The following is a 27,242-nucleotide window of genomic DNA, read 5'->3' as shown; positions in this document are numbered from 1 at the left end:
GCATCTATTTTGTGTGTGCATAGGGGAGATGTGGCAGGAAAGGGTCAGGGCTGTATAGTATCTTTACAGTCTTGGGTACGATATGATCTTTCTGAAGGGCTGCTGTCCACAGTGTGGCTGGAGGGGGGCATGTCTGCTGCCCTCATGGTGTCATCCATCCAGGAGACCAGTGCCCTGGGCCTGGAATGAGCCCTTGGATTGAAGCTGGCCCATCGTTTTGTTTTGCGTGGCTCCGCTACCAGATCCATGCGGCAGCTGAACCAAGAGCAGCCAGGATGAATCTCTGAGTGGAACTGAATGGTCCTTCCATGAGGAGATATGTTGTGAAAACAACTGCAAGTAGATTGTTGCCAATAGCAATAAGAGTTGTAAACAAAAGCAGAGTAAATGTGAGTGACATGTGCGAAGCCCTTTAGTAACTTCAACAGTCCTTTTGGGGACCTCACAGGAATATGAATGAAGGGCGGGGGGGGTGATACTTTTAACTGTTTGGAAGATGCTTTCTTAGGTGGCACGCTCCATAGTGACAATGAACATGAGGCCCTCTGCATGGCTACCACCCATTCTTGTTGCTCACGCAGGGGGTCCTCACAGGGTCCGTGGTTGTCCTGTGTCCTCCTCTGTGACAACTTTGGGGGAAAAGCTCTGATGATGGGCAACTTACGTCACAGAGATTGTGCCTGTGACAACGTAGAAAGCAATCTCACTGGTCAGCTTAGGGCTAGGATATTGACAGAACCAAATCAATATTTGGAATCTGGAGGGAAAGGGGGATTAGGTAAGTAAGTTTATGTGATTACACTCATTTAGAATTTTGAATGCATCTAGACATAGGTCCTAAGAAATGGCTTCCCTGTTGGGAAAAGACCTTTCTGGGTCAATGTGGACACCTGTCTGGGGGCTCCGTGGCCACCTGCAGGTGCCTCCCGGGTCGATTGGTCTTTGTTGTGATTACTGGTGGCATGAAGCAGGTGGCTATAGAAGTTAGCTTTATGTAAAGGTGGCCTTCATAAAGGCCAATGATGAGCTTCATGTAAAGATTTTTAAGTAACAATGATTTAATTCATCTTGTTCCCAATTCTCAAGATTCTAAATTCTATCAGTAATAGAAGCTTTCCGTGGGTCTGTGCGAAAGTTTATGTGGATCCTACCTGACTGTGGTATGGGCATCTCTGTGGGTATGCTGACAGAAAATTTGCTGCTCACAGTCATGGTTCTGGCTGGTACATTTCCCTCAAATTGTAAAACCCGCAGACAGTTTACACAAGGGCTGACAGTACAAGAAGGCCTAATAAGTCCTGGAACCTCCTGGACAAAGGTGTGGAGCTATGAGTGTCAGAGAGCATTTAGATTATGCCCTCATTTTGCATTTGCAGAAACTGACTCTCAGGAAGGGTAAAAAGTTACCCCCCTCAGGCTCCTCCCTTTGAGGCCATTTCCCACAGCTGGTCATTCTGAGCCTCCCGTGGACGGTCTGACAGCCCATTTACCATATGCTGGTGATGGTGACTGTCCTCTTTGACATACTGATTGCATTAGTAAAAATAGAATGGAGGACCCAAGCAAAATCCGGCTAAATGGGAACATCAGAAACCAAAGGGCAGTGCTCATCTGACCTTGTGTCCGTGCCTGAATAGGCCAACATTTGATCATGTCCCACGGTTCCTTCAAGAGACCACCCTGGGTCCTTACTTCTTCACTTCTGAGGACCTGGCTCCACGTGTTCAGCCCCCAGGAAGCCGGCCAGGCTCCCACTTGTTCTAATGAACCTGTGCAGCAGGTCCAAACAGGCGCCCTGGGGGTGGGCCCACTCATGTCCTAACTGTACCGAAATGAATAATGGCTCAAGAGCAAATGGTGTTGAGACAACCTGAAGTTATTTAAATTTTATAGCCTCATAAATTAGAGCCTTGCTTAAGTGGAGTCCTGTAGATGAACTCATAAAGTATGCATTTCACACGTTATTTATGACATAACTATAGCTGTTGGCTTCCTTTCATGGAGAAGAGGGACACCTGACTATCTGCAAAGAGAAGCTGGAGAATGATGTCGCTGGGCAGTCAGATTGAGGAGCGCTAATTTCTTTAAGAAACCCAAGAATTAATAAATAAATGGTCAAGACAGGGGAAAAAATTTTTAATCTAGTAGGGAAAATCTCCAGTTTCTGCATTTTAGTGATCTGAAGAAAAAGGCCTATTTGGTTTATCTTTTTCTTCCTATTTCTTTTTTCTAAATTTTTTATTGAACTTATTGGGGTGACATTGGTTAATAAAATTATATAGGCTTCTATTATACATCATCTGTCTATTGTACTGTGTGTTCACCACCACAAGCCAAGTCTCCTTCCATCGCCATTTATCCCCCCTTTACCTCCTTCTACTTCCTTCTCCCCCGTCTTTTCCCTCTGGTAATCAGCATACTGGTGTCAGTGTCTATGAGTTGTTTTTCTTCGCTTAATCCCTTCATCTTTTTCACCCATCTCCCACGCCCTCCCCTCTGATAGCTGTCAGTCTGTTCTCTATGAGGCTGTTTCTATTTTGTTAGTTTATTGAAGCTTCTGTACTCATTCGCTCCATAGCCCACTGTATGTGAAATAATGTGAGCATTTTTTAGGAGCAAACAATAAATAAGTGGCTGTCTATTTTTATTTCCTTTTTAAAAAACAACAACACAGATTTATAGAAATATTATTTGACAACATAAAACTCACCTGTTTCAATTCAGTGATTTTTAGTAGAACTGACTAAGCTGTCAACCACTACTACAATTCAATTTTAGCATATTCCCATCACCCCAAAGAGACCCTTCATGCCCATTTAAAGTCCATCTGTTTGCACCCCCACCTTGTATAACCATAATTAGTACATATGTCTGGATATAAAAGCCTAAGTGACCATTCAACTGTTTTACCGTTCGACCATTCGACCGGTAGCTATGCCACGCACTGACCACCACGGGGCGACGCTCAACTCACAGGCATGGAAACATGGAATAGACTGATGAATCTCAGAGGGAGAGGGTGGGAAGAGATTAACCAAAGATCTTATATGTATATGAGAGGTCTGGTGCATGAATTCATGCACCAGGAGGGTCCCTTAGCCTGGCCTTCGGGGATCAGGCCAAACTGGCAGTCTGACATCCCCAGAGTGGTCCTGGATTGAGAGAGCGTACAGGCCAGACCGAGAGACACCACCGGTGCACAAATCCATGCACCTGGCCTCTAGTCAGACATAAATGGCTGGATAATACTTTGTAAGGATACACCTCTGCTTTTTCTGAATCTGCCTGGTAAGTTTGCCCAGTGAGATATAACTGGGCTAGGCTTTGAAGGGGCATCTGGAATAGGAAGAACCTTGCTCATTTCTAAAACACCTTTTTCCTCTGTGTTCTTCAGATTAAATAATTTCTGTTGATTTGTCTCTTTTGTCATATCAATTCTACTATTAAGCCCTTCCTGATATTATTTTTTTTACTTTTAAAATTTTCATTTTGTTATTTTTATAGTTTTTATAGTTTCTATTTCTCTGCTGAAAACATTTTGCCATTAATTTCAAAGGTATTTCCTTTAGATTAGGGGTGTCGAACTCAATCAGAGAAGGGGCCAAAATCTAAAATCCAGCCTAAATCGCGGGCCGAATGGTTTACTGAACAGTCATAAACTGACAATGTCATAAACTGACAGCAGAGTGCAGTGATGACAGCGCGGTGCGGGCCACATTGCAAGGCCTGGCGGGCTGGATTTGGCCCGCGGGCCTTGTGTTTGACACATGTGCTTTAGATCATGGACTATAATTGCTGATTTAAGTCTTTAATTATTACATCTGGGTCATCTCAGTATTGTGATCTATCGATCACCTTGAGAACTAGTCACATTGGCTTGCCTTTTTTGTCTGTTTCATTTTGGATTATATAATGATGTTTTGAAGATTATGTTTTAAGACTCTGGATCCTATTTCAGTTCTCTGGAAAGGTTGGCTCTTTTGGTTTGGTTTTGTTTTAATAAAATCTGTTTATGTTTAGGAAGCAAGGCTCTCGGGTCAGTCGGGCTGGAAGCCTTTCCCAGCAGCAGAGAGCAGGCAGTTCCCAGAGTGTGCACAGCGTACACACGTCCTGCACTCCCATCTGAGTCCCAGGCTCCTGGCCTGAGGCCCTCACTGTCTCATTCACTTTCCTTTCAATTACTAATCTTTTCTCTTTTTAGCCACAGAAATTTCAAGGAAATTCAATGAAGAAAGTCAAACCCAAAAAACTGCATCACCTCAAAGGCCAGAGGGTTATTGCAAGATGCGACGCAAATGGCTTTTATTTCCCAGGTAGATATACTATTTTGTAAGGTTGCTTTGTTAAAGAATATGCTATCGGGGAGGGGGCTAGCGGTTCTCAAACTGTGCTTTCCCTAGAATAGGGGTGTCGAACTCAATCAGAGAAGGGGCCAAAATCTAAAATCCAGCCTAAATCGCGGGCCGAATGGTTTACTGAACAGTCATAAACTGACAATGTCATAAACTGACAGCGGAGTGCAGTGATGACAGCGCGGTGCAGGCCACATTGCAAGGCCTGGTGGGCTGGATTTGGCCCGTAGGCCTTGTGTTTGACACATGTGCCCTAGAACATCGAGATTTCATAGTGTACTAAGATACTGCACTTCTGAAATGAAATAGTGATGGGCTTCTCCCCATAATTTTCAGGGAGGGAGGGATAGCCAGAAAATACATTTACTTTAATCCCTTATTTGTTTAGTAAACAAATCTTTACTGCACATCTACTGTGTTCCATGTATGTAATATTCCTAGTGTGGTTAGAAAACAGATGAAAATTCTTCATAGAGATTACATTCTAGTGAGGGAGACAGACAAGCAACCAAAAACATATGTAGTGTGTCAAATGCAGTGCTACACAGAGAGAAAGCAAGCACGAAGGGGTCGAGGTGAGAGTAGCAATTCTAAATAGGGTGGCCCATGAAGAGCTGCCGGGGAAGGTGACGAAGGAGCAGGGCAGGCCATGAGGCTGTCTGGAAGAAGAGACTTCTAAGCAGAAGGAACAGCGGCGCATGGCCCCGAGGCCGAATGCACGAGGCACCGGGAGGAGGAGGCGTGTGGCTGGGCCTGAGCGGTCTGCCCGGGTTCCCGGGGCAGGCGATCCTAACGGCATCAGCCGGGCACGTTCCGGGGGAGCTTCGCGGATAGTGAAGGTGACGCGGATGAAGATCTAGAGCTGAAGAAGACATTTCGTGTCTGGAGAAATAAAACAGATCATGGCTGGAACTAGAATGCTAAGGAGGGATACTTCAGAGAGGTAAACCCGGGGCTGTTTATTAAGGTCATGTTAAGAAATGGCCATTTTGCCCTGGCCGGGTGGCTCGCGTGGTTGGAATATGGTTTGGCACACTAAAACATGTGGGTTCCACTCCTGGTAAGGGCAGGTACCCAAGTTGCAGGTTTGATCCCTGATCAGGGTGCATTCAGGAGGCAACTAATCGACTTCGCCCTCCCTCCCTTTCACCTTCCCTCCCTCCCACCTTCCCTCCTTCCCTCTCTAAAATCAGTAAGCATGCCCTTGGGCAAAGATTTTTTAAAGTGTGGGTTTTGTTGGGGAGCCACACTTAAAGCAGGGAGACACAGTCACATTGGGATGCGCTCCCATTGCCGCGTCAGGAATGGCTGAGGACAGCTAGGATGCCACTCGGGGCCCTGGCTTGGGCGGTAAGTAGGGCACCTCCCAGCCCTGGCAGCGTGGACAGGAAGATAATGAGGGGTGTCAGGGACATAATGAATTGGAGGCGCACTCTTTTTGTGTGATGTCTCAAGATCTCTATCTCAGGACAGGCTTTATCTTCAGACTCAGAGTTAAAGGAATAATACTTTGTAATGTTTAATTAAAATCTTATTTTTAAGTAAAAAAAAGGGAGGGGGGGATGCTTCATCAGGAGTTTGGTTTCCAGCAGGCATCTGTGTAGAACCGACAACTAAGACATTTTCTCTGAAATGTGGTAGCTGTGCTTTGGGGTGGGTTGGATGAGTGTGGCCATGATCTGAGCAGCTGAGATGAGCTCATAGGCCCGGACATGCAACTGCTGTGCAGGGGCAGGGCCTGGAAACCTGCCGCTCCTCTGGGCGCACAGGTGCTGGGGGGTGGTTACAGGAGCCGGGAGAGGGGTCCACGCCACTTCGCAGTTGAATGAAATCGGACAGGGACTGGATTCCATATGGCTGGATTGAGGGCCTGGGTGTTTACTGGCCAGGGTCCCGGAGCAAAGTGGCCTGGCTCCACCGATTCCTCAGCACCGCCCCGTGTGAGGGGCACCTGCTGAGCACTGCCGGGCCTGTCCGGGGAAGCAGAGGAAACAGGTGACACCACGGCCACCGCGATGCCGAGGCCATGCCAGCCATGGTGACCGCCTGGTGGTTGGTCTGTTTTAATGTGCAGTTAGAGGCAGAGGGCACACGCTCCTTCTGGCTGCGTGGGATTGGGCTAGTTGAGGAGTTTCCATTTGTGACGGTGATTAAACTCAGCTGGTTCAGAGGAAAGAAACATTTGAATTTAATCATAAAATCCATGACTTTGTTTAGTGGCCAGTTAGGACATGTTGCCTCAGCCAGCTGACATGGTGACGCGTGGTTATCTGAGGTGCTTAGCCTTTGCTCCTCACATTCTTTAATTGAGAATTTCAATTCTGTGATATTTTTATAAAATATAATTTCAAACTTACAGAAAGGTTACAAGAACAATACAGAGAACTCCTATATACTCTTTACCCAGATTTATCAATTTTTAACATTTTGTCACATTTATTTTACTATATATATTCCTCTCTCTCCCCACCTTTATTTCTCTCCCTCCTTCCACACTTTATTTTTACTATTTGAGATGAGATAAAAACATCATAACCCTTTACTCTGTAATATTTCAATTTGTATTTCTCAAGAAGAAGAAGGGTAATCTCTTAATATAACCACTATAAGGTTATACAATTCAGGAAACAACATTATTATACTACTTTTTATCTGTACATTTCCATTTGGTTATTGTCTCAATAATGGCCTTTATAGCATTTTTTCTCTAGCACAGGTCTCTGTCCAGAACCATGCACTGAATTTATTTAGTATGTCTCTTGTCTAGAATCATTCTCCAGCATTTCCTGCTTCATGATATTGACATTATTTGAGAGTAAGGTCAATTATTTAATGGAATGTTCCTCAGTGTGAGTTAGATGAGATTCAGATTATGTAAAGACAGAGACTCAGGATGAAACTCATCAGTCTCCTGGCCACGTCCAGGGCCGGGCTTGGCCAAGGCGGCCTGTGAGTGGGTGGGACCCGAAGGGACGTGCACACTCTGCCTCAGAGCCGAGGTCCCGGCAGCTGCACTGCCCGGGAGTGTCCTGTCCAGACCGCCCCCCGATACGTATAACCCGCACATAACGGGAACATGCATTCATCTCGGCTAAATGACAACACGTGCACCCACATGGCATCTTCCTTTCTGGGTATGACAAGCTCTTTGGGGAGAAGGAAAGGCAAGGAAACGTGTGGGTTCTAGTTTTCTCCGTGTTGGTTGCAGGTTTTAGGGAAGCTGTGGGATGTGCTCAGCCTCGCGGTCTCTCCGCTGATCTCCCATTAATGAAACGCTGGTGTTGGGAGTTCGCATCTCCTTTCACAGCACTGGTTTCCATACCCAGCTCTACAGGAGGAGTGTGGCTAGCACAGATACATAAGGAAACCGACGTAGGGGGTCAGGAAGAGGGTGTCTGTTTCTGAGAGGCTGTGGTGACGCTGGGTGAGCGAGCTGCGCCTGCTCTGGCCCCCAGCCCCGTGGGCCCAGACCAGAGCAGGCCCTCCCGCCTGCAGCTGCACCCGGCCCCCAGGAGGCGTCCTCGCTACCAGCGAGTCCTCAGAGAGGCCACTGCTGTAAACAGGCCAGTGTGACATCCGCCCCGTCCGCAGGAGGGCGGCCCAGGGCGACGGGCATTCCGTCCTCCCGCGTGTTTTATCTGATTCCTTCCAGGGGTCGTGAAGAAGTGCCTGAGCCCCACCCATGCACTGGTGAGCTTCAGGTACGGAGACACCAAGGTTGTGCCTACCTCCTTCATCACGCCTGTGGGGGGCGCCATGCCCTGCCCGCTGCTCCAGGTACCGCTCCAGCTCCCGCTCCCGGTCCCTTTCAGGTTCCCAGGCTCCGAGGACTGCGCGAGGCCAGGCCCTCGCTGCGCTCTGCGGGGGCTGGAGGAGGAATGGCCCCTTTTCTGTGAGCGCTTCCCTGGAGATTTCTTTGTTCCTGATCCCGATCTGCCAACCGCCTGGCACATAGCTCAGGACCGCACTTGCCACTTTACAGGCCGTAGGTGGCCAGGGAAGGGAGTTGCTGAGGCTGTTGGTGCTCTTGAAACTATAACTGCAAACTATATTAAATAGTTTTTCTTTAAAAATATGTTGTTAGCCGAAACCGGTTTGGCTCAGTGGTTGAGCGTCGGCCTGCGGACTGAAAGGTCCCTGGTTCGATTCCGGTCAAGGGCATGTACATTGGTTGCGGGCACATCCCCGGTAGGGGGTGTGCAAGAGGCAGCTGGTCGATGTTTCTCTCTCATTGATGTTTCAAGCTCTCTATCTCCCTTCCTCTCTGTAAAAAATCAATAAAAAATATGTTTTTTATTGGTTTCAGAGAGAAAGGGAGGGATAGAAACATTAATGATGAGAATCATTGGTTGGCTGCCTCCTGCATGTCACCCTACTGGTGATCAAGCCCACAGCCCGGTCATGTGCCCTGACCGGGAATCACACCATGACCTCCTGGTTCATAGGCCAACACTCAACCACTGAGCCACACCGCCCGGGCTAAATAAGTTTTAAAGCAAGGGCAGAGGTCATGCTTTCCCTGACAGCGAGGAGGCCCCAGAACTGTGGTGCCGTGGGTTTTTGGGGAGAGAGGAGGAAAAGCACTGAGGGAGCACACTTGCAGGGTCACCTGGCCGAGTGGCCACCTCCCCTGCCAGACCCAGGCGCACATCTGCGTACGTGTGACATCAGCACCGTCCACAGGAGGGCAGCCCAGGGCAACAGGCATTCCCGGGACCCTGTCCATCTGACGAGTGCCCAGCAGCTGTGTCCCTGCCCAGGACGTCCTTTCCACTGGAGGCCGTCTCCATGTGCCGTTACCACGGAGTCTGCTGTGTGCTCCGAGCACCAGGAGCAAGCCTGTGTTCCTCTCCCCAGCTTCCTGTGGGCCCCGCAGGCCCCGCCCACCATCCTGGGAGGGTGTCCCAGGCCCCGCCCAGGCCCTGCTGCAGGGGGGCTTCCTCGAGCCAGTCACTGAATCCAGGGTGGCCACTGAGTACAAGAATTGTGCAACTATTAACCCTTCTGAGAAACAATTATGTGTTTGAAATGTAGAATCCTGGGTGTTGTAAAACACACTTATATTAATACTCTCCAGAAGACCTATAAGCAACATGTTTACTATGATGCACATTCTCATCTACAGGTTGGAGATTATGTATTTGCCAAGATTGTGACACCCAATGGGTTTGACTTCTATGTCCCCGCCATTGTCATAGCACTTCCGAATCAGAATGTGGTCGAAGATAAACTCTACACGGTTTTGAAGTGTAACAACCGGAGAGTAAGTAGAACTGCCTTCGGAAAAGGGCTGAGTGGCCAGCAGCAGCCACCCCCTCACCCCTCTCTGCGGGCCTCACCCAGTCTTCCTGGCCCTGCTAGGTGTCTGAGGAAATGATTTCCCCGCTGCATTCCACCACCACCCCCCACCACCCCCCGCAGGCTGGCTTCTCCCACTCAAGACATAAAAGCTGCCCTTACCACGGGAGCCATGGCCTCCCTGCTCCTCCGTGGGCCAGCCTTTGGCCTGCTCCGCCTCCTGGCTGGGACTCCCCTGGCCTCATCAGCTTCCTGTCCTTACAGCTCTCACTCTCGCTCTCGCTCTCGCTACTGCTGATGCTGATGCTGATGCCCAGGAAGCTCCTGCCTGATGCTCCCCTGCCGGTCCTCCCAATGGATCTTTTCTAAAAGTTTCAGAAAACATCTTTATCGGTTATGAATCCGATGATGTCACTTGCCTGCCTGGTGTCTCCTCCCCTCCCCCTCGCCTCCCCCCCACGCTTCTCAGTGCGGCTTTGGGGTTCACGTGAAGTACAGCACAGGGAACAGTGACACTGCAGCATCTCTGTGCGGTGCCAGCGGGGACCGGGAATGTCAGGTCACTCTGTAAGTGTAGGATCGTCTGACCACTCTGCTGTACATCTGAACTATTACAAAATAATATTAAATGTAAATAGTAACTGATGGTTTTAAAAAGAGGAAGGAAGGAAGGAAGGAAAGTAAAGGAAAGGAAGGAAAGGGAAAGAAAAGAAAAAGGAAGAGAAAAAAGCGGGGTTGGCCGGCACAGCTCTGGCCGCCGTGTGAGCTGGAACACAGGGCCTTTCCGGCCCCGGGGCCTCCCTCCTCCAGGACGGCCTTCCGTCCTCTTCCTACGAACCCCCTGCCTCGCTGTGCCTCCCTCCTCCAGGACGGCCTTCCGTCCTCTTCCCGTGAACCTCCTGCCTCGCTGTGCCTCCCTGCCAGGCCCTTGGGGCCCCGCCCACTGCCTGCTCCTCCCACACCAGCTTCCTGCCAGCCAGCCCCACCTCCCCGGCGCAGGAGCGGGGCCCTCGCACCGCTGCACAGGCAGACCCTGCGGAAGAGAATGTTCTCACAATCGCTTTTCACATTGTTTGATGGAATGATGTTTCTAGTGGGAGTAACTTTGCTTGGATGGACTACTTATTATGCGTGGAAAATAGACTGGTGAGCAAAAAGGAGCAAATAGAATCACAGGCGCCAACCGCACTAGGCCTTAGTATGTGCCTCAGGTGCTGCTCCACGTGCAGGCCGCAGCGGGCCGCTGAGAGCTCCGAACACCGGCCGTGGGACCGGTCACCCGTCTCCGACAGCAGAGGCCATCACACGGTGTGTAGTAGGACAGGCAGGAACCATTCTGCTGGCTGCTGTGCAGAATGACATATCCAGTCAAGAATGGATTGAAGGCCAAGAGTGAAGAGCAACTGAGCCAGTGGGCCCAGGAGCACTGAATCCAGCCTGACAGATAAGGGGGAGGGGGTCCCTTCTCATCAACCCAGGGAAGCCTGAGAGAAATGGGTGCTCCTGGGGCTGTCCGGTGACAGCACAGGGCCTTAAGGGTACCGGCTGGCACTGCTGTGGGGAGCCTCCCAGGCAGGAAAGCAGAAAGCAAATCCAGGGATGACTGGAGAGACATCGGGCATGTCCCCAGGGTGTGGCACGGTCAGGGCATGAACATGAAACAGTTCTGATGGAGATGCTAGGAGATTCATGGGGCTGAAGGTCGGCGCTCATTAAGGGGTGATGGTGACAGTTTATAAGCTCAGGAAAGAGATGGCCAAAGCCGAAATAGAGATAGGACGGTGGTTATGTGAGAGGGTGTGTGTGTGTGTGTGTGTGTGCACCCACTGCATCTTATGTGGCTGGACTTGGCAAATGATCCAGGACATGGAGAATGACAGAGAGGACTCAACAGTGACGTTTATTCAGCATGTAATTATCAAGTGAGGCCGTGTATCCACACTGCTCTCTTAAGTATCACTCTAAATAAGATAATGGCTAGTCGCTATTATAAGGGGTTGAGCTGGAAGAAAGTTACATCTGAACTGTGGACATCTCTCAGTAACTCTTTTGTGTTATTACAGGAATTTTGCCCACGAAATGCACTTATAAAGATCAGCCAGAACAAGTATGCTCTCTCTTGCTCTCACATAAAGTCACCCCCAATTCAGGAGGATCCCAGAGCGTAAGTGGACCCCACTTTTTACTTCCTGAATTTTATTCATATATTTGCACCTTTCATCAGTTTCTAGGTTGAGATTCATGATCTCTAAGTACTCGGGAGGAAACAGAGAGGGGCGACTTCTGCTTAAAATGTGGTTCCAGGTTATTCTTTATTCAGCGTCACACCTTTTACCTCCAGGTTATTCTTCTATCTGGTTCTAGTCTCAGATCTAACACTACTTTGCTGACCTTTCAGAAAAGCATTCTGACTTCTGTCATGAATGTGAAGGAATTATTCACCTTTTATTTGTAAGGATTCAAGGCATTCCTTCTCCCCAGTCCTTGGCAACCACCGTCCTACTTTATCTCCATGGTTTTGACTACTGTGGGACCTCACATGAGTGGAATCATACTGTAGTTGTCCTTTTGTGACTAGCTCGTTTCACTTAGCACAGTGCCCTCATGGTTCATCCATGTTGTAGCAAATGCTACTTCCTTTCCTTTTTAAGGCTGAACAATGTTCCATCGCTTGCATATGCCACATTTTGTTTGCCTCTCTCTGTCTCTGAGCACTCGGGCTGCTCTCACCTCTTGGCTATTGTGAGTAAAGCCGCTATGAACATGGGAGGCCCTGCTGCATTCTGTGGGTGTATAACCAGAAGTGGAATTGCCGGTCACATGGTAGTTCCACTTTTAACATTTCGAGGGACTGCCTACTGCTTTCCACAGCAGCTGCTCCATTTACATTCCCACATGCTGTGCACAGGGTTCCAGTTTCTCTACATCCTGGCAGGACTTGTGATTTCTTAGTTTTATTTATTTTCTTTTTGATAATAACTATCCTAATGAGTATGAAATAGTCAAGCCAGTTTTTTAACCTTTCTTGGAAATTACCTCCAGAGTTTTTGAGCTGATCTTTGAAAAATATCACATGTGGTAAATCTTGATCCTTTGAAGAGGGATTTGATCAATGGAATTTTCTGTTTAGATATAACTAAAAATGTCCCCACCCTATTAACTTTTTCTTGACAATTTCCAAAAGGATCTGAAAGCAGTCAGTGTCAAAGTTATTCAGAATGAAGGCTGGTGGTCAAGGTGGCAGGTGCTGATTATGGGAACAAAATATGGTTTAACAAATACCAGACAGCTGGTGTCTTAACTTCCCCTGAAAACTGAGAAAGCCAGTTCTCACATGCTGTGCCATGCTGGCATGGCTGAATGAAGTCACGGTATTTCTTTCCAAGACACCCTCTTTGAAAGACAATATTTCTGGATAAATAAATTGGCCAGTATATTTTCTGTGTTTTTTTGTACCTTTTGACCAACAAACACCTCTCCATTTCCCCCACTTGCATCCCAGCCCCTGGCAACCCGCACTGTACTCTGTCTATGAATTTGGCTTATTTTAGTTTTCACATATGAGAGATATGCAGTATTTGTCTTTTTTGGACACATTTCACTAAACAAAATGCCCTCAAGTTCCATTCAAGTGGCTGCAAATTGCAAGATTTCTTTCTTTTTACTGCTGAATAATATATATTCCCATTCTTGGCTATTGTAAGTAATTCTGCCATGAACATGAGTGCGGATATCTCTTCAAGATGGTGATTTCATTTTCTTTGGATAAATACCCAAGTGGAATTGTTGGGTGATAAGACAGTTCCATTTTTTAAAATACTAACATTTACTTTTTATTTGTTTGTTTGTTTGTTTAAATTATCTCCCAAGAATATTTTTCCATTAATTTTTAGAGCGAGTGGAAGAGAGAGAGAAAGACAGAGAGAAATATCAATGTGAGAAAAACACATTGACTGGTTGCCTCCTACACATGCCCAACCAGGGCCCAGGCCAGAGAGAAGCTTGTAACCGAGGTATGTGCCCTTGATGGAAATCGAATCTGAAACCCTTTGGTTTGAAGTCTGATGCTCTATCCACTGAACCAAACTACTAGGGCAAGGCAGTTCCATTTTTAATTTGGGGGATCCTCCATACTGGTTTCCACAGCGGCTGCACCAATTTACACTCCCACCAACAATGCACTAGGGTTCCCTTTCTCCACACCCTCACCCACACCTGTTATCTCCTGGCCAGAATCTCTCTGTGGACACAGCAGCTGTCGAGACCATGGTGACCCTGATTCTGTCTCTCTAGGGAAGATGTGGGTATGAAGATCTCAAGTTTACTCACATGGCCAGTCAGAGACGCTGGCACCACCGGCCCCCGGGAGCTGAGGCAGGAGAACCCCAGAAGAAAGAAGAAAATGCCTGGCAAGAGGCTGCCCCTGCAGGAGGTGGCGTCCTCGGATTCAGACGACCCTTCCCATGGCAACAGGTCCCAAGAGTCCTCCCCCTGGAGACACCCCGAGCCCCAGGAGGGAGGGGGGCGACATCGTTTATCTCCAGAACGCCCTAAGTAGTGCATGTGAGGTCACCCCACAGTTTCTGGGCCAGTTTGGGTCTCAGTACACTAAAAACCCTAACACTTAAGTAATGCTGACATCACTTCCCCAGAGAAGGGTGCAGGCGCAGGGTTTAGGAGTCAGCCAGCGGGGTCATCGCTGCCTCACCTCCCCCTGAGCAGCCCCGCCCTGCACTCATAGAGCCTCCCACAGCAACAAAGGGCTGAGGATTGTCGCCAGGAGAACTTAAAGCAGCCTAGTAGCAGCTATGGTTAAGAGAGCCAGCGTTCCTCCAGGGCTGCCAGACCTCAGCCCTGACACTGTGGACCTAGCCCCTCTGCTGAGGTAAGGCCGCCTTCTCGCCCGCCCTGCTGTCCCTGCTTGTAACAGGCAGATTTCTCTCCTCCCCACCGGGATCTCCCACCCATTGGCGCTTACTGGTTTGGGCTTTTCCACTTCTTTGTCCTGTTCCCTTCCCTGTCCTCACAAAAATACACTCAGTCTTCCGGAAGACTCTCTACACCCAGAAGTTCAATCTGATAGATTGCTGTTGTAGGATTTTCAAAAATTTTTAGTTATAATCCAAGCCTGAAGTCTTGTTTTAAACTGAATTTTGATATGAATTAGCGATTTCATCATTTAATATTAGGACTGACATTAAGACTTAATAACTTGTATGAGAGCTACAGACTGAACATTTCCTATTTTACTGTTTTCATTGAGCCCTCCCTAATTGTTTTTGTCTGTAGTCTGTTGTAGGTACCCTCTAATTGAGCGTGGACCCAGAATAAAAGCTCTTACATTGGAAACATTTCAAAGTTATTTGATTGTGTGATATTGCTTTCTTTGAACACATTTTAGCAATAACATATAAAAGTATTCACTTTTATCCATTAATTTCTTCCTAAAATTAGCTTTATTAATTTAAAAAATGAAAAAGCTCATTCCAGTCACATCTTTTAGTCAATAATAGCTTTGGGGCTAGATAATCATAGGATACAGATTACTAATAAGAAAAATATCGGGTAATTTTTGCTAAGGCAGCATTCCAATACTCTAAAACTTCACAACATGATCAAAGGTGATGCTCACATTCCAGAAAGCTAATGAATCACCAAGGTTATGGCAAAGAAATTACAAGAGGAATCCACTTCCAAAAATGTATAAGAGAAGGACAGGAGCTCAGCACCAGGAATGCAGTGAGGAAGGACGTGAGGAGTGAGGAAATGGTCCAGAGCAAGGCAGGGAGTTGTGGGAGGCGTGCTGCCACCAGAGCCTGGAGTTCCTCCCGGGCAGGAAGGCTGTGGAGCCCAGTGGGGAACGGGTCGGGCAGGGGAGAAGCCGTTCATTCAGTTACTGTAACTCATCATGCCGCCTGCAGGCCTGCATGCACTCATGTAGGCCAGCCTGCAGCCATGTGGGCCAGTGTGCATCCATGTGGGCCTGTGTGCACTCATGTGGCCAGTGTGCGTCCATGTGGGCCAGCCTGCAGCCATGTGGGCCAGTGTGCATCCATGTGGGCCTGTGTGCACTAATGTGGCCAGCCTGCATCCATGTGGCCAGTGTGCAGCCATGTGGGCCTGTGTGCACTCATGTGGCCAGCCTGCATCCATGTGGGCTAGTGTGCATCCATGTGGGCCTGTGTGCACTCATGTGGCCAGTGTGTGTCCATGTGGGCCTGCCTATAGTCGTGTGGGCTGCATGCATCCATGTGGGCCAGTGTGCACTCATATGGGCCTGCATGCATGCATGTGGGCCGACATGCATTCATTTAATTATTCAACAAGCAACTAAGTGCTTGTGTCAGGCTCCAGGGAGACCCCGGGCTTTGAAAGGTGGGCCCCTTCTATCTATTGTACCTTCCTTCATCTCCCCAGAACTTTCAGGGATGAAAGATAATGGGACAAAGACACATGACAATAGTTTGTTAATATTACATTACCGAGCATGGTGTACTCGGTGACATTAAGTGATATGCTCAATGTGCTGTCCTTCATTGATAATGCCCAGCCAATGTGCCGGGGGAAATTGCAATAACAACAGTGTATTTGCACTTCCAGCCAATATTTTTTAAAATATACTTTTATTGATTTTAAAGAAGAAGGGAAAGAGAGTTAAAAATATCAATTACAAGAGAGAATCATTGATTGGCTGCCTCTTGCATATCCCCTACTGGGGATCGAGCCTGCAACCCAGGCATGTGCCCTTAATTGGAATTGAACCTGGGACCCTTCAGTCCGCAGTCTAATGCTCTATCCACTGAGCCAAAGGATCTAGGGCAACTTCCAGCCAATCCTGAATAACAAATTGAATCCCCCTCCCCCACCAGAAAGAAATGAGAACCTGATAAAATGTACTTAATAGCTGTTTCCAAAACACTGGGCACAGACAAAGATCTCCGAGAAACAAAGAAGGCAAGAGAGCTTCTAGGCTGTGGCTTGTGCATCTGTATGCACTGCCTCAGGTAACTCCTGTTTTGATTGTCACTGAGCAAACGTGCATCTTAAGCATGTACCAGAAATAACAAAGGGGGTCAATCTTTATTAGCACCACGCTCTAACCAACTGAGCTAACTGGCCAGCCACGGGGGGGGGGGGGGGGTCGTCAATCTTTAAAAATAACTGTAATCGCTGTGTGTCCAGATTTGACGGCCACCTTGTATAATTATTAGCATGCAGTGATGCACAGCCGCACAGAACTCTGAGGCCTGGGAATAAGGTTACTCCCTGAGAGAGAGAAGGCACTCTTATCAGAAGCAAAGGAACAGATGTTCAAGAAGAGGCTGGATGACCACTCGAGAGGCGTATAGAGATCCATGCATCAAGTGACCGATCACCCGCATTGCCTCTTACGTTCCTTTTCAACTCCAGGAGTCAATGGATCAATGATATAGTCCGTTATCAACTCAGAGCATTTCCACATAGATGGACAGCGGTGCTTATAAGAGGGGAGGGGAGGGAAGAGTTATGGCCAACACAATTAACAAATGAAATTATTTAGGGAAATGAAATTGAAAAAGAAGTAAAATTATATTTGGATGTGATAAAAAAAAAAAAAAGATATACCTCAAAAAAACTGAAAGAATCTCTGATAGTGCTAATTCAAACAATAAAAATAACTCAGAAGTTGGCAGGATAGAAATTTAATATATAGTAATCAATAGCTTTCATGCACACAAATGAGAAAACCTCACCTACAATAGCCTCAAAGAAAATATAGTCAATTCTCATTATTCATGGCAGTTCTGTTCTATCCAGTCCTCTCTAACACTGAACTCAGCAAATGTTGGATCGTGGTCCTCAGAACAGGGTTAGGCCCCTGAAGACCTCTGGCCACATCATTTCCACCCACAGGTCACTGTGTGACCTTGTTGTGTGTTTCTATTTAAAGGCACCTCATTCAATCTATTAAATATACATGTTAATATATATTGTTGGCTCATTAGCATAGCACTCATGGCCTACAGCACTGTGACTCCTGCCTGAATGAAGCTCATCGAACACATCACTTCTTTGTGGCACCTCACAGTCTCCTTGGCACAGAACACTAGGTGGCAGCTCAACACAACACGTGAGGCCAGTGACACAGGGACGTCAACAGGAAGCACTAAGTCTGCCACTAAAGAAAAGGACAGTTTTGGACACAAAGAGCTGAAGGAAGGAGGCAGAAAGGCAAGTCAATCTTCAACGGACTGAGCATATGCATATCTGCAAAACGCCTTGACTAGTTAATTTTTTTTCTTTTAATCTTTATTGTTGAAAGTATTACATAGGTCCTCCTTTTCCCCGTTAACCTCTTCCAGCCTGCTCCCATTTTTGCCCCCATCCCACACCCTCATCACCCCGGTGTGTGTGTCCACGGGTTATGCATACATGTATACAAGTTTATTGGTTGATTTTTTTTCCACCCTCCTCCCCTGTCTTCCCTCTGAGGTTCAACAGTCTGCTCATGCTTCTATGTCTGGCTCTATTTTTGATCATCAGTTTATTTGGTTCATTAGATTCCACATATGAGTGAGATCATGTGATACTTGTCTTTCTCTGACTGGTCCATCCATGCTGTTGAAAATGGCAAGAATCCTTTCTTTTTTATTGCCATGTAGTATTCCATTGTGTAATTGTACCATAGTTTTTTTTAATCTACTCATCTGCTGATGGGCACTTAGACTGTTTCTAAATCTTAGCTATTGTAAATTGTGCTGCTATGAACATAGGGGTGCATGTATCCTTTCTGATTTTTTTTTTCTGACTACTTAGGATATATTCCTAGAAGTGGGATGACTGGACCAATTGGGAATTCCATTTTTAATTTTTTGAGGAAACTCGATACTGTTCTCCACAGTGGTTGCACCAGTCTACATTCCCACCAGCAATGAACGAGGGTTCCTTTTTCTCCACAACCTAGCCAACACTTGTCATTGGTTGATTTGTTGATGGTAGCCATTCTGACAGGTGTGAGGTGGTATCTCATTAATGTTTTGATTTGCATCTCTCAAATGATTAGTGATTTTGAGCATTTTTCCATATGTCTCTTGGACTTCTTTATGTCCACTTTGGAGAAGTGAGTATTTAGGTCCTTTGCACATTTTTAATTGGATTATTTGTCTTAATTAAGTTGTGTGAGTTCCCTATACATTTTGGAGATTAAGCCCTTATCAGATGTATCATTGCCAACTATGTTCTCCCTTGCAGTGGACTCTCTTGTTATTTTGTTGCTGGTTTCCTTTGCTGTGCATAAGCTTTTTATTTTCATGTAGTTCCATTTGTATATTTTCTCCTTAGTTTTCATTGTCCTAGAAGTTGTATCAGTAAACATACTGCTATGAGAGATATCTGAAATTTTGGTGCCTATGGTTTCTTCGAGGACTTTTATGGTTTCATATCTTAGATTTAAGTCTTTTATCCATTTTGAGCTTATTCTTGTGGATGGTGTAAGTTGGTGGTCTAGTTTCATTTTTAGTGTGTACTTGTCAAATTTTCCCAACACCCTATATTGAAGAGACTGTCTCTGCTCCAATTTATGTTCTTGCCTCCTTTGTCAAATATTAGTTGAATATAGTAGATTGGGTAGATTTCTGGGTTCTCTGTTCTGTACCATTCATCTATATGCCAAATGCTTTGACTATTGATTTTGGAGTTACAAATAAGTTTTAGGTGAATTCACAAACACAGAATCCATGAAAAATGAGGAGTGACTTGTCCCTAGAATAAACTTAACAAGAAGTGTACAAATATGGGGAAAAAAAACCAACTTTAAAATATTCCTAAAAAACACAAAAGTAAACTTAAATATTCCTTATTTTTAGATAGGATGGCTCAATGTCCTAACTTCCTGAGTTAATTTATAAATGCAACACAATTCCATAAAAATAACAGCAAATTGCCGAAACCGGTTTGGCTCAATGGATAGAGCGTCTGCTTGGGGACTGAAAGGTCCCGGGTTCGATTCCGGTCAAGGGCATGTACCTTGGTTGCGGGCATATCCCCAGTAGGGGGTGTGCAAGAGGCAGCTGATCGATGACTCTCTCATCGATGTTTCTAACTCTCTATCTCTCTCCCTTCTTCACTGTACAAAATCAATAAAATATATTTTCAAAAAATAACAGCAAATACTTTATGAGGTTTAAAAAGTTAATAGTAAAGTTCATATGAAAAAATAAATGTGAAAATAACTAGGAAATGCTGAGAAGGAAAAGCCATAAAAAGTGACTTATAAAATAAGCTGACATATAAAACACTTGATTGTGGTACTGCCTAAAACTGTGGTGCTAACACACACACACAAAAAAAGACAGACTGATGAAATGGAATAGGGCCCGGAAACGGGCCTGGAAATATATGGGAATTTCACAGGAAGGTGGCATAAATGGCTGATGTCCCTAAAATATACAGAACTCTAAAATTCAGGGGGAAAATGACAAAAAACCTGGCAGAAAAAAATAGGCAAAGACATTCATTTTATAATGGTTCATTTTATAAACCAATCATAAAACATAATAGATTTAAAATATGAAAAGATGTTTAAGTTCACTCATTCTTTAAAAAAAAATTTTTTTATTACATATATGTCCTTAACCCCTCATTACCTCCCACCCACCCCCCTTAGTCATGCCCTCACTAAGCTCACTCATTCTAAGAGAAATACAAATTAAACCACATTTAGACAACATCCAGTAGTATTGCAATGTGAAGTGATACTGTGAATCCTCTCACAAATAACAATTTTAAGACCTGGGCTAAATGTTTTTTTAAATCAGCAAACACTTAAAAATGCAATAAAAAGTTCAAAAACATGTAGAGTTTATTCTGTAAAACTGCAACTGGAAGGAGTAAGAATGGATGGGTTGTAACACTCTGGCCTAAGAGTACCCAGGAAACAGAAAAATGTAGCTCAAGGTGCCAGAGATAAGAAGAGTTCAAGGCTGGAAAAGAAGTGACAATTTAAAGAAGAAATCTGTCAGCAAGAAACCACAGTAAGACAGAGTTATAAAATCAGAGTACAAGCTCTTCTCATTGCTACCTGATCACTAAATTACATTTGTAGAGCGGAGAGCCCAGGGGTCCTGTTTAAAGTTAAAGAGTAGGCAGGAACAGAGGACTCTCCTTAGAGACAGGTGCGTGGAGCTAAGCCTCTGCATTTGCTGCTTGTGAGCCAAAATGCATTTGCGAATCATGTACCGCCTGGGCAGCAGTAACCTCGTCCTGTGGGGTCACAGTGTTAAGGGATGGAGCCTGAGGCTGGCAGAGCAGCTGAAATTTAAGCAAGGAAATCACTGAAAGAATGAATGCCAGCCCGGCCCATGTGACTCAGTGGTTGAGCGTCAACCCACATACCAAGAGGTCACCGGTTTGAGTCCCAGGCATATTACCAATTCCATCCTGGTAGGGGGAGTGCAGGAGGCAACCAACCGATGTTAATGTTCTCATAGATGTTTCTATCTCCCTCTCCCTTCCTCTCTCTAAAATAAATTAAAAAAATTTTTTTTTTTCAAAAAAAGAATGAACTCCAAAATTTTACCCAATCCTTGGCTGACCACCAAATGACAGGCGTAGGGGGAATGCCCAGAGTGCCAGCAGTGAGAAGCCAGGGGAGCAGAATGGAGATAAGAACTGCTTCATACAAGAGAAAAACATTTGCATTCTGAGTGAAGGCAAGTTAACTTCCCACTAGAATAAAAAAAAAATAATAATAATCATTCAAACAAATTCTCTTGAAGAACACAATAGAATACATCACTAGAACACATTGCATAAAGTGTGCCATTTTCCTATTTTGAATTTAAAAACTTAGTAAACATGCAAAGAAATAGGAAAATGTGTTCCAATGGATAGAAAGTTAATAGAAACTGTGATTGAGTCCAGATGTTGTATTCAACAGACTTCAAAACAACCCTCCTATGTAACAAAGATGTAATATGCAAATGATCATTACACCGTGAAGCATAACAGCTCATCTAGAAACAACCAGATCAGCAGGAGGGTGGGGCAAGGAGCTACTAGTGGGCAGTGAGAGCTACAGAACGGGGCAGGGCGGCAAGCTATGGGGAGGTGAGGGGTTGGACGGAAGGGGGCAGAGGGTGGAGAGCTACTGGAGGGCAGCAGTGAGTTACTGGCATTCCTGCGGAGGGCTACTAGTTATATATAAAGAATTAAAAATACAGTATTTGTGAAGAAATTGAGAGGGAATTCAAAAAGAAAAATGAAGGTATTAAAAATGCAAAAGAAAAATCCTACACTGAAATGTATAACAAAACATATACTAAATGGACTGGACAGCAGGAGAGGAAAGTGCAGAAGAATCTCTGAACTTGAAGATAAATTAATAAAAATTACCCAATTCAAAGAAAAGAAATGTGGAAGGAATGATACACTATAGAAAATCAGATCTTAAGGATGGAATGAACAGCATCTGACATGGTAAGTACCTAGGAAGTATTTTTAATGTTTTTCTTTTAATTTCCTTTTTTACACACATGGGTACATATGGCAGCCATGGCATGAAAGCCAACTGGTGGAGGAGTTAGTGGATCTCTATGGTTTCGAGGTTTCTACATTTTACACAGGTGTGCACTTTAACTTCTTTTGCTCAAAATCTAAGTAGACAAAACAAACAAAAACCCCCACAAGCAATAAAGACATACATTATTGCCACCACTTTGTACTCCAAGTCCTGGAAAACAGTCTTTTCCAGCCTGCTTGCTACTTTTATCAAGATAGCCTGCACGCTTGCTCATAAATTGCATCTCAAGCTTTGAAAGAACTGGTATCATCCAGAGTATATCTTTGAAGCACAAGGAAACCAAAGAAGAAACCCCCACCCTGCCCCACTCGGAGCAGCCAAGAGCCACGTGAGGCAGTAACAAGCACGCCCTCAGCGTGAGCGCCCAGCTCCTTCGCTGGTCTCTGCACCTGGGACTTCCCCAGGCACCTGCCCTCTGCGGGAGCAGCCCACAGGTCCCCACCCAGCAGCACACTCTCCTCCGCGGACGAGCTAGCATCTCGTTGCCTTCTCCATGACTGTTACCTTTCTGCGTGCCCCTGGAATTCCCAGGTCCCCCTCTGTCATCCCAGACTTGGTGGTGGTCTTACTCTGGTCCAGCTCCTTCACCCCTGGCATGGAATGGCAGGTGGGTGTTCCCAAAAGCAGACCTTCAGAAACGCGTCACCCTATGTTCCAGGGAGCTCATGGCTGTGTCTTGCATGATCTTGAGGTGTGTCCAGCCCCTTTCACATAGAGTAGGAAGTCTTTCTTAATTTGATGAGGTGCTCAACTCATATTTGTGGAATGGATGGGCCTTGGTTTAAGCAACCTTGCTCCTGATGGCGTGTGTACACTAGAGAAAGCACTCACTCTGGGCCCAGCTGCTGCCTCCTGGGCAGCCCAGGGGGTGTCGGCGGAAGGATCTCTACAGGATTAAGAAGGTTCCCCCAACGCCCGTCCCTTCTGATTTTGCCTCTGTGAAGAGCATGTGGAGTTCCAGGGGACACTTTTCAGTGTGCCTACCAGGAGGCACAGCTACCCAAAAGGGAGATGTTTACCACCCACAGCTGATTGCAGGCTCAGGCAACCAATAAGAGAAGGCAGGGCCATAATGAGAAGAGTGTCTGTCAGTTCCATCTAAAAGCTGACCATTCGGAAGGTTAGAATGTCCACACCTTGCTTCTTCCAGCCCGTTAACCTTCCCTGTGACTCTGAACATGGGTTTGGACAGACGGAGGACTTCACAGTTCCATCAACAAGCAGCTGTGTGGCCTGAGAGTTCACACCTTCTCCTGGGTGTCTGCGGGAAGATGCTGAGTCCTTAAAAGGCCCGGGGCCCAGCTTCCTGCTGTGACAGACACCACAGGAGCATAGGTGAGATCTGTGCTTAAGAACCAGCTCTGGGGCCAGCCTAGCTCTATGGTGGTGGTCTCCTCTCCTGTGCCCTCTACCCCCACTTTGTTGTGGAAATTAAATGAATTAACAAGTGCTTTGCACATCCTGTGGCAGAGTAAGTGCTGCGAACCTGTTGACTCATTACCTCCAGGGCTCAGGTTATCCCAGCCTCTCTAATTAACAAGCAGGGTTCATCCCGGTAGGATTGAAATCTTCTATGAAAAGAGGAAGCCTTAGCTCTCCAAAACCACACAGCTATTGGTCTGATAGTGATAAAAAAAATTCTGTGCTATCTTTTTAATAGGTGGAGGCATAACCCAAACCTGTTGAGCCCACTGAGGGAACTCAGGGAACATTGCATGGCTAGAAAGATAGTGGGGACCTGACAACAAAGGTGGTCATTGGTGAATAGCAAACTGGCCATTTAGTCTTGAGCTAGCTACTCCCCACTCTGGGCCTCAGTTTTCTTATCTCTTCAGTGGGCAGGTTTGAGGAGTGGGTCAGGTTCATGAGAGGGGATCTGCTACATTCAGTGACTCTTGAGAACCTCCCAGGTTGTCCTCCTACAATCTCTCCCCCATTCTTCCTCCACCACCAGAACCAGTAGAGAGTAACCAGGGGCCTACACAACACACCGAGAAAGTGAGCTCACACAGGGCAGGAGATGGTGGAGATACCATCATTGAAGAGTACGGGAAAGCTGGTGTGGGAGGGGGTAGAAGAGAAGTGAAAAGGAGGGAGAAAAATGAGGAAGAAAAGACAAAAGACTGAAATTTAAAAATGGAATGAATGAAAGAAAAGGAAGAGACAGAAGAAAAAAGAAAAATTCCTTTTGTCAACTGATGGTTGATGATCAATGATCATTGGCGACAACAGGAATCCACAATTTGGGGTGTGGTGAAGAAGGAAACTCTATATTCAGTGCAAAACAGCTCAATTGTGATCCAGCACAGCTGTGAAAACAGCAGGATGTGCAACTCAATTGTGAGAAAGCACAGCTGTGAAAACAGCAGGGGATGTGAAAACAACAGGCTGTGGAACAGCTCAATTGTGAAAATACAACAAAAACAGCACAGCTGTGATGAAGCCCTGAGGCCAGGCCCCTCTCGCTAGACAGCTCTGCTCTGGCCTGCATTGGCTGGCTCCACCTTGGTCAGTCTGCACTGGTCTGACCCATTCTTCTCTGGTGAGACATCTGTTTTCAGCTCAGCCAGGGAACTGCAGTCTCCTAAAGAAAGGTAAAGTGTCCTCCTAGAGCCAGAGGGGAGCTGGCTTATCCTATATAATAAAAGCCTAATATGCAAATTGACCGACCAGTGGAACAACTGGCAGAACAACTGGTCACTATGATGCCCACTGACCATCATGGGGCAGTAGCTCAATGTAGGAGCTTCCCCCAGCCCAAAGGCCCCAGGCAAGCCAAGGCAGATGCCAGCAGGGGCCCCCCAATCACCCCACAAGTTGCCCCGCAGAGGAAGGCAACTGGTGGTGGTGGTGAGGGGCAGGGCCAGTGAGCAGGTAGCCCCAGGCCAGCCAAGGTGGGTGCCTGCGGGGCTACCCAGTCACTTTGCCAGTCATCCCACAGATTGGCCCTCATCTCCAGCCAGGCCTAGGGATTCTACGCATGCACAGATTTTGTGCACCAGGCCTCTAGTTTATAATAAATAAAAGCATAAGATGCTAATTAGACTGGACAACTGAAAGACATCCAGACGACCTTCTATTGTAGATGAAGCCAGGGCTGCAAGAGCCAAGCCCCTTGCATGAATTTTGTGCACTGGGCCTCTAGTCTAATAAAAGGCTAATATGCTAATTAGACCAAACATCTTCCGGACAACCTTCTGGATGTCCTTCTGAACAAAGCCACGGTGAAGGGGCTGAGGCAGAGGTGATTAAGGGTGATCAGGCCAGCAGGGGAGAGCAAGTTAGAGGGATCAGGCTAGCAAGGGAGAGGTTAGGGGTTCAGCCCAGCAGGGGAGATCAGTTAAGGCAATCAGGCAGAGGCAGTTAGGGGTGATCAGGCAGGCAGGCAGAGATGGTTAGGAGTGACCAGGCAGGCAGGAGAGCAGTTAGGGGCATCAGGCAGGCAGGCAGGCAGGTGAACAGTTAGGAGCCAAAGGACCGGGACTGGAGAGGGTGCAGGCCGGGCTGAGGGATACTCTCCCTTGCATGCATGAATTTCATCACCAGGCATATATATATATATATATATATATATATATATATATATATATGCCTAAGCAACCAGCTGACTGGCCAACTGGCCAGTAGCTATGATGCACAATGACTACCAGGGAGCAGATGCTCAACACAGGAGCTGCTGAGCTGCAGTCACTTGGCAGCAGTGGTTCTTGGGTGACACACCAGGAACCAGAGAGAAGGGAGCCCGATTCCGGAATGCATTACCCTAGAACTTCCCTCTCACAATCTGGGAGCCCTCAGGGGATGTCGGAGATTCAGTTTTGGCCCAAGGACGAAGGACCCTACCAGTGCATGAATCCATGAACTGGGGCCTCTAGTGTGTGTGTGTGTGTGTGTGTGTGTGTGTGTGTGTGTGTGTGTATGGCTAAGTGACTGTCCAATCATTTGACTGGCCAGTGGGTATGATGCACACTGACCACCAGGGGGCAGATTCCCAATGCAGGAGCTGCTGAGCTGCGGTGAGTTGGCAGCAGCAGTTCTCGGGTGATGCAACCCAGAACCAGAGAGGAGGGAACCCGATGCCTGCAGGCCAGGCTTAGAGACCCCACCTGCCGAGGGACCCCCTCACTCCAAAGATGCCCTTGGAGCTGAGGTGCTGCCCCAGGTGTGGGTGGCCAGGCAGGGACCATACCAGGTTGGCTCCAGGTTGTGTCCAACCTGTCTCACCCAGCCCTGCCCAGCCAGCCTCCACCTAATTAATTTCCTTTCAATGTGCACAAATCCATGCCCGGGCCTCTAGTATAGACACAATTCCCCACTCCTGGTCCCTGATTGGTTCATCCTCATGCAAATGAGGATTCCAAATACTCAAAGTTTATTGGTCCAAAGGCATTGTCTTCATTGGACAGAATAGAGCTGCTCTGCTTGGTCAAAACTGTGTAGCTCTGGTTGAATGGGAAAGCCTCAGTTCTGTTGGTTGGAATAGGATTCCAGGAACTTCTTTCTAAGGTCTGGCTCAGGGGACAGGAACCCAGGGCAGGCAGGCAGCTCAGTGCAGGCCTCCCCTAAAGTGCAGTTTGTGTGAGAGGCCCTGTGTAATGGCTGGTAGGCTCTGGGTTTGTTTTATTTTGTTTATTTGAGCCCAGTTAGCCACGGGAACCCTTCATGGTAAATATCTTCTTTCTCAAGGTCCACACTTCCTATAGCCACTTGGGGGGAAATCAGAATTAAATAGACAAAGAAAAATTCAAAAGCTACAGTCTACAAAGGGTGAAATGGAAATAGAAAATACCCTTATCTCCTCTGAAATACATTATTCATTGCTCTGTGTCACCGCGGATGTGTGTGCTGTGTCCTCTCTCGGATAAGCGGGATACCCTTGCAAGATTTAAACGTCAGATCATGTGAAGAATGAGCGAGGTGGCACCATTCCAGAGGATCTGAATCACTTCCCCTGGAAAGCCTTCCGCTGCAGCGACCTGTTGTCATGACATCAGAGTCAACACAAACCCTGTTCCCCTCAGCAGCAGCTCTCA

General features: G+C 46.7%; 1 protein-coding gene across 1 annotated transcript in view; it reads left to right on the top strand.

Annotated features, from left to right (window-relative positions):
* VWA3B (von Willebrand factor A domain containing 3B) overlaps window positions 1-15,004 on the top strand; it is a 119,370-nt gene extending 104,366 nt beyond the window's left edge. Inside the window, 6 exon segments of the mRNA XM_084900373.1 lie at window positions 4,202-4,313; window positions 8,005-8,129; window positions 9,478-9,615; window positions 11,714-11,814; window positions 13,944-14,204; window positions 14,206-15,004. Of these exon segments, the coding sequence (XP_084756499.1) occupies window positions 4,202-4,313; window positions 8,005-8,129; window positions 9,478-9,615; window positions 11,714-11,814; window positions 13,944-14,204; window positions 14,206-14,278 (810 nt within the window). The 3' untranslated portion in view covers window positions 14,279-15,004.
* Window positions 15,005-27,242: the final 12,238 nt, after the last annotated feature.

Source organism: Pipistrellus hanaki (genome assembly GCF_964339955.1).
Source record: "Pipistrellus hanaki genome assembly, chromosome: 12".
Classification (NCBI taxonomy): domain Eukaryota; kingdom Metazoa; phylum Chordata; class Mammalia; order Chiroptera; family Vespertilionidae; genus Pipistrellus; species Pipistrellus hanaki.
Note: the sequence above shows the minus strand (reverse complement) of the source record. Positions and strands in the feature narration are given on the sequence as shown.